Source organism: Cervus canadensis, chromosome 21, assembly GCF_019320065.1.
Source record: "Cervus canadensis isolate Bull #8, Minnesota chromosome 21, ASM1932006v1, whole genome shotgun sequence".
In the NCBI taxonomy this organism is placed as follows: domain Eukaryota; kingdom Metazoa; phylum Chordata; class Mammalia; order Artiodactyla; family Cervidae; genus Cervus; species Cervus canadensis.
Window position 1 is genome coordinate 11,254,290 of NC_057406.1, and position 12,358 is coordinate 11,266,647.

Here is a 12,358-nt window from a genome sequence, read left to right on the forward strand (position 1 = left end):
AAGTAGTGAGAGACTATTTTCTTGGGCTCCAAAATCACTGCAGATGGTGACTGCAGCCATGAAATTAAAAGACGCTTGCTCCTTGGAAGAAAAGCTATGACCAACCTAGACAGCATATTAAAAAGCAGAGACATTACTTTGCCAACAAAAGTCTATCTAGTCAAAGCTATGGTTTTTCCAGTAGTCATGTGTGGATATGATAGTTGGACTATAAAAAAAGCTGAGTGCCAAAGAATTGATGCTTTTGAACTGTGATGTTGGAGAAGACTCTTGAGAGTCTCTTGAACTGCAAAGAGATCCAACTAGTCCATCCTAAAGGAAATCAGTCCTGAATATTCATTGGAAGGACTGATGCTGAAGCTGAAACTCCAGTATTCTGGCCACCTGATGGGAAGAACTGACTCATTGGAAAAGTCCCTGATGCTTGGAAAGATGAAAGCCAGGAGGAGAAGGGGACAATGGAGGATGAGATGATTAGATGGCATCACCAACTCGATGGACATGAATTTGAGTAAGCTCCGGGAGTTGGTTATGGACAGGGAAGCCTGTCATGCTACAGACCATGGGGTCGCAGAGAGTTGGACATGACTGAGCAACTGAACTGAACTGAGAAGATTTAAAAGTAGAAGAAAGAAAATGAAATTACCCATAACCCTACCACCCAACAATGTCTGCCTTTAGCACTTCAGGTATATTTTCCCCCAGGTTTCTCCGCCTCGTGGATACTCATATCTGTGTGATAAACAGGCTCATGTGATGTAGCTGTTAAGGCCTTGGGTTCTCTGCAAAGAATCCTTTATACACTTTTGCCAACTCTGTGTGTTTTTCCAAGTAGGGAAAGGCATAGAAGCTTTGGGTAGGGAGAGACATAGAAGCTTCAACCACTGGATAATGAGCTGCAAGCCGTGGAAGTCAGTGGTGTCTTGTTCTGAGCACTTTTTACATGAAAATGAAGCTTCATTGGTAGATGGCCTGTGGTGGTGGCTCAGGAAGCAGCTGCTGGCGGCTTGCCCTGGGGGGTGCTGTCCACGGCCCACCCCGGTGTGTGCAGAGGAAAGCAGTTGGCAACCCAGGGGCCCTGAGTGCAGACGGGAGCACTCGCAGAAGTGAGCCGAGCTCCACTGTCTTCGGCCGGCCAGCAGGCTGTCAAGCCTTTTCACGCCAGCATTCTATCAGTGACTCTGTCAGGGACCACACTCTGGTCTCATGTTGCTGATCCATATCTCAGAAGCCAGGCCAGTGGTCCTGTGGCTATAACTCACCTGAGAATTAGAAATAACATTTTATGATTCAGAAAGTGATTCCATGTGCCCTTTAATACTAGTGCCAAATATGCAAATGGTGAACGGAATTCTTGGCTGGAAAAAGTCCTTTGTGCAGTGAACTTTCCAAACCGAAGCAAGCACAGTGGTGATCAGCCCCAGCCCCGACATCCTCGGATAGAAAGTGCAGCCAACAGCCATGAAGCTTATGGGAACGAATCAGGGTCCAGGGGGGTTGAGGCGGGGGGGAGATTGTATTCACGGCCACTCCATGCTGGGGACAGAGAAATGTGTCCTGGCCCAAGGGCACAACTGTGCCATTGAAACGAATGACGCCACAAAGCCCACCTTGCAGAAGACCACGCTTTACAGTTTTATTTGCTGTTTCAGCAAGGGAGACACAGACAACACTGCCCTACCCTCCCTGCTATGAATCCCAGTGTGTGAGCAATTGCATAGTTGATTAGATTAATGGGCGGTGATGACTCAGTATCCGAAATGACGAGGCTTGTCTCTCCTCTCTTTCTCTGTGAAATTCTAATTTGTAGTGAGCGGTTCAGAACACTCGGATTTGAATTATTCTGTTTATGCAAAAATCACTCATTAAATAAGGATGATGTTAGTAATTTTTAAATCAGTTGTTTGAGTCAGCTTTACCCTTTGATTTATAGACCAAAGAGGGTCAGTCACTCTAAGGATGCAGCTCTCCAGTCTTAAGTGAGCTGCCAGCTGGGCTCGGAGCCCTCCCCCGACCCAGACGAGGCGCCAGGGAAGCCTTTGTACTGCTGATTACCACAGGAGAGCCGGAGACTTTGTTAAAGCTGCTGCTTCTCAGGCAGACCCACAGACTGTCACACCTCCGGGTGTCTCTGGGCCTCTGGATCCTGCGGGCCGATGGAGTACCGCTGAATTGTGCCACTGAGACACACTCAATCTGAATTTGATTTAGACTCAAACATAGCTTGGGCTTCCCAGGTAGCACTAGTGGTAGAGAACCCACCTACCAATGTAGGAGATGTAAGAGACCTCGGGTTTGATCCCTGGGTCGGGAAGATCCCCTGGAATAGTAAATGGCTACCCACTCCATTATTCTTGCCTGGAAAATTCCATGAACAGAGGAGCCTGGCAGGCTACCATTCGTGGTGTTGCCAAGAGCCGGACACAACTTAGCAACTGAGCACACAGATACGGTAAAGAGCATGAAGGTGCGTTCTTTTTAAGAGATTAAAGTTTCTTTTACACCAAAAATGAGGTTCTTTTTTCCATTTCAGTGTAAAACCTGCTCTGAGCCCAAACAGATCAGCAGCTCGTCCGCCATCCACGACAACCCCAACCTCATCAAGCCGATTCCAGTGAAACCCAGTGGGAGCCGGCAGCAGCGGGGCCCTCGGCCCAGCCAGGTGCATGGTCCTTGCTCTCCACCTGGTCCCAGTGATTCCTGAGGGACTTTGGCCCTGAGGCTGGTCAGGGGCGAGGGGGTGGGGGGCTGTGCTCTGGAGGTGCCCTAGAGTTGATCCAGGAAAGAGAGATTTCAAAGTGGAGATTTTGTCATTATGTATGATTTGCTCTTCCTACAAAGGGTTGCTGTTTTTACATTTGGCATTTCCCTTACTCTGTGCTAATCCCTGTGAACTTGACTCCTTAGAGGTTAATGTGTTCCAAAAAGACAGCAACCTAATACCCCGTCGGAGCCGATAAGACTATTACCCATTGGGCCATATCCTTCTGAGGTTGGCCACTGACAAGAGGCAGCCCTCCCCTTGGCACCCAGTCCTGGGCCATGTGCCCTGTGTGGGTGGGACTCCTGGTCTAAGGACTGGTATCAAGTCCCCCTTTAGACCCCATGACCCGTCACTGTGTTTTCGTCTAAGATACAAACATGAAACATGACATCAGTTTTTGTATGAGTATATATATTTTTCAGAATACCCCAGCATTAGCAAAATAGCTAATCTGCAAATTCCATCACTTGAGTGTGGGTATAACCAGTACCTATGGTTATTCCTCATCAAAAAAATTTTTATAAGGGAATTGTTGGTTTAAATCCACTTTAAAGATGAACTTGGAGCCAAAAGACATAAAGACTGGCTCATGCAAGTCTTGCATTCAATTTTTTTTTAAATATCTTTTCTAATTAACTTTTAGCTTTTATTATAAGTTTGCTTTTCGTGGAAATTGTTTACAAGAGAAACTGGAATATGTAACTAAGATACGCTCGTGTTCTCCTAGCCCAACCGCAGGGAGCAGCAGCCTCGAGGCACCAGGGCACAGGCAGGAAGGAAGAAGGCCTGTCGCCAGCCACAGGGGCGTTTACGCCTCTGACGGGCTGTTAGACCGACTGCTGTGTATTTGGATCAAGTTAGAGAGAGTGATGACTTACAACTTGCCAGCCCTTAATTTCTGTCATTCTGTGGAAAACTATCAGGAATTCTGAAACCCTTGTGTTTCTGCAATTGCTCGGTGTCTCCCAGTACTTTGCAGGGGGAGGTGTACTTCCTGTTGAGGAGATGATCTTCCGTCTGTGTCTGTGATTTTGCACACAGTCGTCCCCAGGCCCAGCAAGCATCTCCTGATTGCTCATCAGTCAGCAGATAGTGAGGGACTTCCACGGTGGTCCAACCACTAGGGCTCCAGGCTTCTGCTTGCAAAGGGTCCGAGTTCTATCCCTGGTTAGGGATCTGGATTCCACATGTGGCTCGGCCCAAAGAAAAAAAAAAATTCAACAGATACTGAAATATGACAGCCATCTTGGGGTGGGAGGGAGAAGCCTATGACAAAATTTGACGTTAGAAAGGTGGTCCCAGATGTGTAAAGTTTATGATCATTAGGCTTTTCTATCCTCTAATCGACCCCTTGTAAATAGAAATCATTGGGTGGGTAAGTTAGGTTTCATTCCCCTCATCACACATAACCAGATCACACATGGACACGCTATCAGATGTGTGTGTTTGTTCCAGACCTCAGACCCGGAACCCCAGCACCTGTCCTTGACCGCACTCTTTGGGAAGCAGGACAAAGCCCCGTGTCAGGAGGCCACAGGGCCTCCCCAGACCCTCCCCCTGCAGCAGCAGCAGCCAGAGACGCTCCCAACGCGGCAGGGGGTCGTCCGATCCCTATCCTATGAGGAGCCCCGGAGACCCTCGCCCCCCGTCGACAAGCAGCTCTGCCCTGCCATTCAAAAGCTCATGATCAGGAGCGTGGACCTACAGCCGCTGGCGGAGCTGCCAGAGAACCGGCCCTGCACAGACGCCCTCAGGGCAGCCTGCGCTGGGCCTGCCCGGACAGGGTCTCCCTGCAGCCGCGCACTCGCAGCCCCCGGGACTCAGAACCCGCTCCCGCTGCAGAGCATCCCCGGGGCCGAGAACAGGTGTGAGCCGGGGGCGCCAGCACCTGCCAGCTCGACCACCACCCACGCGGCCCCGGCCCAGCCCACCTGTCTCAGCAGTGCCCTCCCGCCCCAGACTCCAGGGCCCCGGGCCCTCCCCAGACCGGCGCCCCCTGGCCCCAGCCCTGGCCATCAGCCAGTGGGGCCAGGCGAAGTCTCCCCACGGGAGCTGCTACGGAGGCTCCAGGCGGTACAGCAGGACCAGCAGCTGCCTGTGCCCGGCCGCCCGGCCCTGGCGGCCAAGTTCCCCGCGGCCACCCCGAGCACCCGAGCGCGGAACCCCCTGGAGCCCTGGAGGGACCCGCCCCCCAGCACAGAGCAGCCGGCTCCCCTCCTTCAGGTGAGTGTCCTCCTGCTGGGGAGCACCGGGCAGGGCCACGCGGGACACGGCGTCTGCATCCACCTCCTGCCAGGAAGGGGTCTGCTCTCTGCCCGGTGGTCTCACGGCGTCTGCCTCCACCTCCTGCCAGGAAGGGGTCTGCTCTCTGCCCAGCGGTCTCACGGCGTCTGCCTCCAACTCCTGCCAGGAAGGGGTCTGCTCTCTGCCGGGCGGTCTGGGAGCCCTCCTTTCAAACACACTTCATTCCCAGAGAGAAGTCTTCTTGTTTCCAGGTCTGACATGGATACAAGAAAACCCTAGGTCTCTGTGGTTGGAAACTTAGTGTCTGAAGTTGTTCAGGATGTCAGACCTCTGGCCCCCCGCTGGTTATGTCGCCCACAGTAAACTGTTGTGTGTTCATGATCCCGTGCATGCTTCTGGGCACTGGCTGCGGGCCAGGCCCCTCTGCACGTGCTGCGTGGAGGTGAGCCAGGAGCCCTGTCCCTGGGATGCCACAGCCCGTGGGCTCTTGAGGTCAGCTGAAAAGCGGGTCACCGACCCTGGAAGGCATAGCCTCCCTGCCCGTCTCTGCAGGTGTAGCTTAATGAGGGTCAGGGGAAGGCAGAAGCTGCTCCCTGCCCCCGCCCACGACGTGCACACTGACTGCCCGAGAGGAAACGTCATTCTTAGAAATGCTCCGTCCTCCAGGGAAGCTGATTCTCTGTGGTCACTAATAACTCAGGACAGTGAGAAAGCTGAAAGCTCCTCCATTTCTTCACTGCCCATGCACGGGCAGCATCTGGAGATCTGAGGGTCTTTTTCCATTTGGATTGGTACAGATTCATTGACAGTGCCTCAGCGTTCAAGTTTAGGAAATTCCTGCTGTGTATTATGTGTGTCCTCGTTGGTCCTTCCATCCTATTTCGGCAAGCGGCTTACAGCAGGACCCCAGAATCGTTCACTTTTAGGAACCAAGCCAGCAGGCGTGGAGCACAGTCTTCATGTTGTCAGACTGTGGGTCAAAGTGCTCTTGTTGGCCGTTGATGGAAATCTCACCTCTGAGCACCTGCCGTCCTGAGACAGTGGCTGCTCCCCACCCGCATCCTCGCCCCAGTGTGACCATGCCCCCCTTCTCTGCTTGTCCCCGAGGATCCAGACCAGACACTAGGAAGCTGGAGTTAATGGTTGGTGGTCACCCTGACGGGCACGTCCCCCCTCCGTGCTCACGGGCCCCAGAGCCTGTGCTCTACTAGCCGCCCGTGGAGTCACCTCTGCTTCAAATGACGACTGGCGACAGTTAAACAAACCACCCGCCCCCTCCGCCTGCTTTCTGCCCAGGACAGTGCCAAGAGAGTGACTGAGGTCACAGCAGCTCCTGAGGGGCCAGAAGACACTACCGGAAAACCTGGTTTTCGGTCTGGTAGCCAAGAGAGGCAGGCAGACAGGTCACTTGCAGGGCCTGCAGGAGTAGCCCCCTGGTTGCTGCACTCCCCCCGGCCCTGGACCCAAATGCAGAGAATCAGGAGGTGGAGGGTGAAGATGTGACCCTGTGACCCTTCCCTCACAGTGGGAAGATGGGCCCCAACAGGCAGGGGCATGGACAGCCAGCCCCAAGGGAAGGGCCAGGTCCTAGATGCCTTCAAGTGGTGACTGGAAGTGGGGAAGTGAGGTGCTACTCAGAGGACGAGCCTTCCTGCTGAGGGGACCGTGGTCACAACAGCAAATGCCAGGCCGATGGGTACCCGGGGTGGGGTGGCGGGGAGGTGGACATGCAGGTGGAGCCGGCCTCCTGTGGGCTGCCCTGGCGCTCGGAGCTGTGGACGGTTAACCTTGGAACCTGCTGTGTCCGCCTCGCTGTCCGCACCCTCGCGCGCCAGCCGCCCTCACCTGCCCGCCTGTCTCTGTATCCCCCGGCAGGTCCTCTCGCCCCAGCGCATCCCGGCCGCCGCAACCCCGTCTCCACTCATGTCGCCCCTGGTGTTTGCGCAGCCCAGCTGGGCCCCGCCGCAGGAGAGGAGCCGTGCGCCCTTACCCCCAGGAAACCAGGACCCTGCTGCCACCCCCGCCGGCCTCCTCCTGCCCCTGCGGACTCCTGAGCCCCCGGGGACCCCTGGCAGCGCCCTGAGCAAGCCGCAGCTCCAGGAGGCCCTGCTGCACCTCATCCAGGTAGGCGGGCACCGCCCCCTCCTCGGCCTCACCCGAGACCCTCAGGGAGCCTGGCCCACTTCCTGCTCCCCAAGAACCAGAGGGTGATGCAGCAGCTCAGCGCTTCTAGGTGGATGTGTCCACTCCTCCAGGTGCTGTCCTTGGAGGAGGGACTCAGTCCTCCAGTGCAGGAAAGGAGGAGGCAGGCGCCAGTGGATCCTGCAGCCACTGGGAGGGTCCTTGGTCTGGGGGTGTTGGGAACCAGCAGGAGTTGGAGAGAGGCTGCCCTGAGCCCCGGGGAGGGGGCAGCGAGGACAGCAGGAGCGGCTATGACAGCCCAGGCGTGTTTTACAGAGATCCTTGAAGCCTGCAGTGAGGATGGGGTGGGATGACTTCCTGTGCATGCTCATCCCTGTGCAATAACGAGAACAAGGACACTTGCGCAGAGCTGTGCCGGGCTGGGCCTCCGAGACCAGGAGATGGAGGCTGAGGGACAGGCCTGAGGGCACCTGCCAGCAAAGAGCAAGCTGGGGCCGCAGCCTCACTGTCCAGCACCTCTGCCCACCCCATGGACCAGCCACGAGGTGGCTGGGCGGCCCAGACAGAGCATACCTCAGGACTCGGGGCAGGCCCTGAAAAGAGCAGGCATTTGCCGGCAGACCCAGGCAGCTCAGCTCTCATGTTCAGGGGTCTTTTGGGTAAATAGTCTTTTAGGGTAAAAAGATTTTCGAGTTATTTTGCTTGAGTGTCAGGAGATCTTGAGAGAGTGGCCAGCACTTCTGTGCTGTCTAGTCTGGCTCAAAAAGGTGGAAGTCTCCTCTAGTCAGACTGTTTAGTTTGAAGGTAACGCATTTTAGAAAGGAGAGGAAGGGGCCAGGAGGCAGCTGAGCGTGAAAGTGGAGCAGACGGGAGATGCCTGCACCTCCCTGATTCACAGGAAGGGGATCCCCCTCCTTTTCCAGGAGCTGCTCGTGGTAAGTTCATGAAGACTTGGGGATGACATCTATACACTTCTGTGAGCAATAGACAAAAACCCCTTAAATGTGAATGTACAGGCACTTATTCCATCTAATAACACTGTCCAAAGTTCCCTGTGCAAGGGCAGAGACACTGCGGCCCCAGACACAGGGGCTGCAGCAGCCCTTCCCCCGGGCCTCGCTAGTTAGAGGTCACACATTTGTCCTCTGCACCAGCTGCTCCCCCGTGAGCCCCTGGGATTGAGCGGGCATGTGAGCTGTGGGTGGATCACCAGAGCACCACAGAGCCAGGTGGGAGGGAGTCTCCAGCATCAGAAACAGAGAAAACCTCCATGGGTCCCTCGGCCCCCGGAGCCCCTGGTCTCACCACTGCCCACCAGCCAAGGCCAGAGCCCTCAGCTAACCGGGCCAGGGCAGGAGTGCACTGGCTCTGGCTTCACCAAGCACATTGCCTTGAAGTCTTAACTTCGGCCCACAGCAAAGGCCGGCCTCCGTGGTGGTTCAGTGGAAAAGAATCCTCCTGCCAATACAGGAGACCCAAGTTTGATCCCTGGGCCAGGAAGATCCCAAGGAGAAGGAAGTGGCAACCCACTCCAGTATTCTTGCCTGGGAAATCCCATGGACAGAGGAGCCTGGTGGGCTCCTGCCCACAGGGTCGTAAAGAGTCGGACACAACTAAACAGCAACAGCCACCCCTTGTGGGCGACTTGGGGGACCTTTCGGAGCCACTAGTGACTTCGCAGCCAGGCGGGCAGAATCGAGTGGGTCTTGTCCTCCCCGCACAGTCTCCAGATGCCCCGTGTCTCTGCAGGCAGCGACTGACCAGGCCTCTCTGGAGCCAGCCTCACTCCGTGCTTCCCCAAGGCTGCTGCCCCGCACTGCAGGCCACGAGCAGCTGCTGCCCTCCCAGCTGACCACTGAGGACCCACAGCTGATTCACCCCCCCCCCCAACCTCCACAGCCTGGCCTGCAGCCCCCCTGTTCACACAGGCGCTTAGAAGCCAGGCACTGTGAGCACACAGGTGGGGAGGAGCAGCTGAGGATCCAGGTGCCAGCCCAGCCCCAAGACAGACAAAGCCTCTGGTTGCGAGTCTCACCCCCTTGGGGCTTCTGATTCTGTTTTCCAGAATGATGACAACTTCTTAAATATCATCTACGAGGCTTATCTCTTCAGCTTGACACAAGCGGCTGTAAAGAAGACTCTGTGAAAGCAAGACGTTTCAAAACCCATGTCCGAGGCCCTCCGGCTCAAGGCTCTTTCTTGTCAAATGTTGTTTCCCTAAATGTTTCTGCCTTTTTTTACCAAAAAAAAAAAAAAAGATGTATAATATGAAGTAAAATGTTTCAGACTTTTTCAGTCACGCGTCTTTTTACATCCCATCCTTCAAGGCACCTGGTGCCAAGGATTGTGTGTGTGGGAAAAGCCCTTTGCTCACGTCACGTCACAGCGAACGGTAAGCTTCAGCAGTGTTTGCTTATCCATCCTCAGCCATTTCTGGAGTATTCTCCCCGTGGAAAGGGCCCTTCTGGGAACGCGGTTTCTTTTTCATCAGCAGCTGCAGTTATTTCGGGACCTCAGAGAACATGCCAACCGCCAGGTGGCAGTGTAGGCCCGCAACCACCGATGTGCCCCACCAGCCTCGCCAGTAACAAGGGGAGCGATTTTCCAGACAAAGTCAACCTGTTTGTCAACATCCATTGGCACCGATCGCTGGGCCCTTGATGGGAAATGCTTGCTGAAAGTATTCACCGCTGGTTTCTATGGGGATCGTCCCAGGACTCCCACACACGTCCCAGGCTTCCAGCAACACAGCATCTGTCCAGCCCCTTCGGCAGAAGCCAGCCTCTGCTCCCAGGGGAGCACTGTGCAATCTTCAGCGAATAGAGCTGAGAGGAAGGCCACAGATCGTGAAGCCAGTTCTCGGCCTCTGCAGGGAGGCCGTGGCCCAGACGGGCTTGTGTTCACAGAGTCAAGGGGCCCGCCCTTGGAAGGAGGCAGGAGAGTGCTCTCCAGGTTGACCTAGTCCCTGCCTCGCATCGGAGATGAAGTGAGCTTTTCGTTTCTACAGCCCTGTTTGTTCTCGGCCGGTAAAAAGATCTCCAGACGCCCACACGGAAGCCAGGCCTCGCCCTCCTTTTAGGGTCAGAAAAGAGGTGGGGGAAGTAGGTTTCCTCACAGCTTCTGCCGCCTGGACATGGACCAGGAGCACAGGCCTGGGGCAGGCACGTGGCCAGACTGGATCTTAGGGCACCTCCCCGCCCGCCCCCCAGGAAAGGAGCTAAACTTGCCGGGCCCCTCAAGTACACCCTGAGTCCAGGGATCTGCTGTCACCCCCTGACTCAGGGAGGGACAGGTCCTTCTGCTTCTCCAACACTCACAACGGCTGACGCAACAACAGACCCTTAGGGCACTTGAAGCTCACCGCTTACCTGTGCAGGATCTGTGTTCTTACGGGGCAGGAGGGCAGGGGGAGACACGCGGACCTGCTGCCTCCACACCAGGAACTACTCCCCTCAGCCCCACACCCCCCATACTCAACCAGGAGCAAAATCAAGCTTCTCCCGAACTGCAGGCCGACCTCTAAAACAAGCCTGCATATCCTTGATCAGTGTTCAGGGTCGCTTCTCCAGCTGGGGGAAATGAATGCCACCGAAAAATTTCCCAATATATTTGTGGTAGCAAATGGCTGATTTCTGAAATAAGCATTTTTTAACTTGATTTGGATAAATAAAATAGAAAGCCCAGTCAGAGCACAGACTGTGCAAAGACAGCTGGAAGGACGCTCCCCCCCAGCACCCCACCCCCTCGCAGTGTGGTTGGAAGGACGCCCCCGCCCGACATGATCCGACCCTCACCACAGGCTTCACTGGTCCTTTCTAGGTCAGCACCGCGGTGATCGGGTTTGAAAACGAATTCTCCATTCTTTCCTGGAATGAATCGCTTTGGAAGTGACAGGTCCAGTTTGTTCAGAACAAACACAGAGCCCCCTTCAAAGGGCTCTTGGAGGCAGGGAGCCGAGTCCCTCTGTGTTTGGGGGGTGGGGGCTGCTTTGTCCAAAGGCCTTTCTCTGGAGGGTTCAGGAGGTGAACTGCAGGGCCACCTACACATAAACTCACTTTCCTTTTTCCTACCTCACCCCAATTCCGAGACCATTGCAGACAGCCCCCCTTTGCGTCATCGGCTCCCGACAGCCCCTTGAGGCTGACGGAATCCCACAGGAGGAAGGTGAGATGGGTCCCCGGGCTCTGGACTTTAACCCTGGAGATGGGACCCAAGTCAGTTCTGCCTGGTGTGGGGACAACAAAGGGCCTTGGTCAGACAGCCTTGCCCTCAAGTCCTGGATGAGGGACCCCGTCTCAGACGCTGCTTTTTGATTTATAAAGAGAAAGCTGTACGCACCTCTCAGGTCCTCACAGGGATTAAATAGTGACTCAGGGAACTGCTGCCTCAGGCCATGAAGGCTGGAGGCATGGACTCCATCCTGCCAGACGGAGGGCCCAGCTGGGACTCCCGTGACCTCGCCTACCGCCCCGAGGGGCACCACAGTGCCCTCTTCTCCCCTACTCCTCTATGGATGATGGGGGACAGTTCCCCTCACCCCTCTCTTCAGAGGAGAAGCCCTGACCTTCAAGGCACAGCACCCCCATCCCCATGACCCAGCTGCTGCTGCTGCCACCACCCTACCCTCATTGTGAGGCCAGAAGAAAAAGAAAGTGTCAGTTGCTCAGTCATGTCCGACTCTTTGTGACCCCACGGACTGTAGCCCTCCAGGCTCCTCTGTCCATGGGATTCTCCATTCAAGATTACTGGAGTGGGTTGCCATTCCCTTCTCCAGGGGATCTTCCCGAGCCAGGGATCGAACCTGGGTCTCCTGCATTGCAGGCAGATTCTTTACCGTCCGAGCCACCAGGGAAACCCTCATTGTGAGGCTGGAGGAGGAGACGCTGAAGGGATCTCCTTTCCTGAACCGTCTTTGCAGAGACCTCACTCTGCTCTCCCCGTTCATCAGCATCCTCAGGAACGTCCCGAGCCTGGCCCTGCGAGGACTGGAGAACGGGGCCACCTCTGCATGACCCCCCGGCGCCGGCAGGGGCTCCAGGCCAGGGGCCACATCCCTGGTACCAGGTGACCGCCTCTCCCTCAGACACTGGTCACAGCCTGCGGGTCCTGTCCCAGGACAGGCAGGAGGACGTGTGTCCTGCACAGGAAGATCCAGCCGCAGGCCAGCCCAGCCAGAGGACACATCGGCCCACACCATGAAGGCCAGTG

At 55.6% G+C, this 12,358-nt stretch overlaps 1 protein-coding gene across 4 annotated transcripts in view; it reads left to right on the top strand.

Moving 5' to 3' along the window:
- Positions 1-9,445, top strand: part of DCP1B (decapping mRNA 1B) — a 41,944-nt gene extending 32,499 nt beyond the window's left edge. The window contains exons 6-10 of one of the 4 annotated variants that reach the window (XM_043441759.1): positions 2,534-2,662; positions 4,220-4,987; positions 6,881-7,132; positions 8,900-9,110; positions 9,216-9,445. In XM_043441759.1, the coding sequence (XP_043297694.1) occupies positions 2,534-2,662; positions 4,220-4,987; positions 6,881-7,132; positions 8,900-9,110; positions 9,216-9,220 (1,365 nt within the window). In that variant the 3' untranslated portion in view covers positions 9,221-9,445. The remainder of the gene's footprint in view (positions 1-2,533; positions 2,663-4,219; positions 4,988-6,880; positions 7,133-8,899; positions 9,111-9,215) is intronic. The other 3 variants (XM_043441760.1, XM_043441761.1, XM_043441762.1) reach the window with 3 other exon arrangements.
- The last annotated feature ends 2,913 nt before the right edge of the window (positions 9,446-12,358 follow it).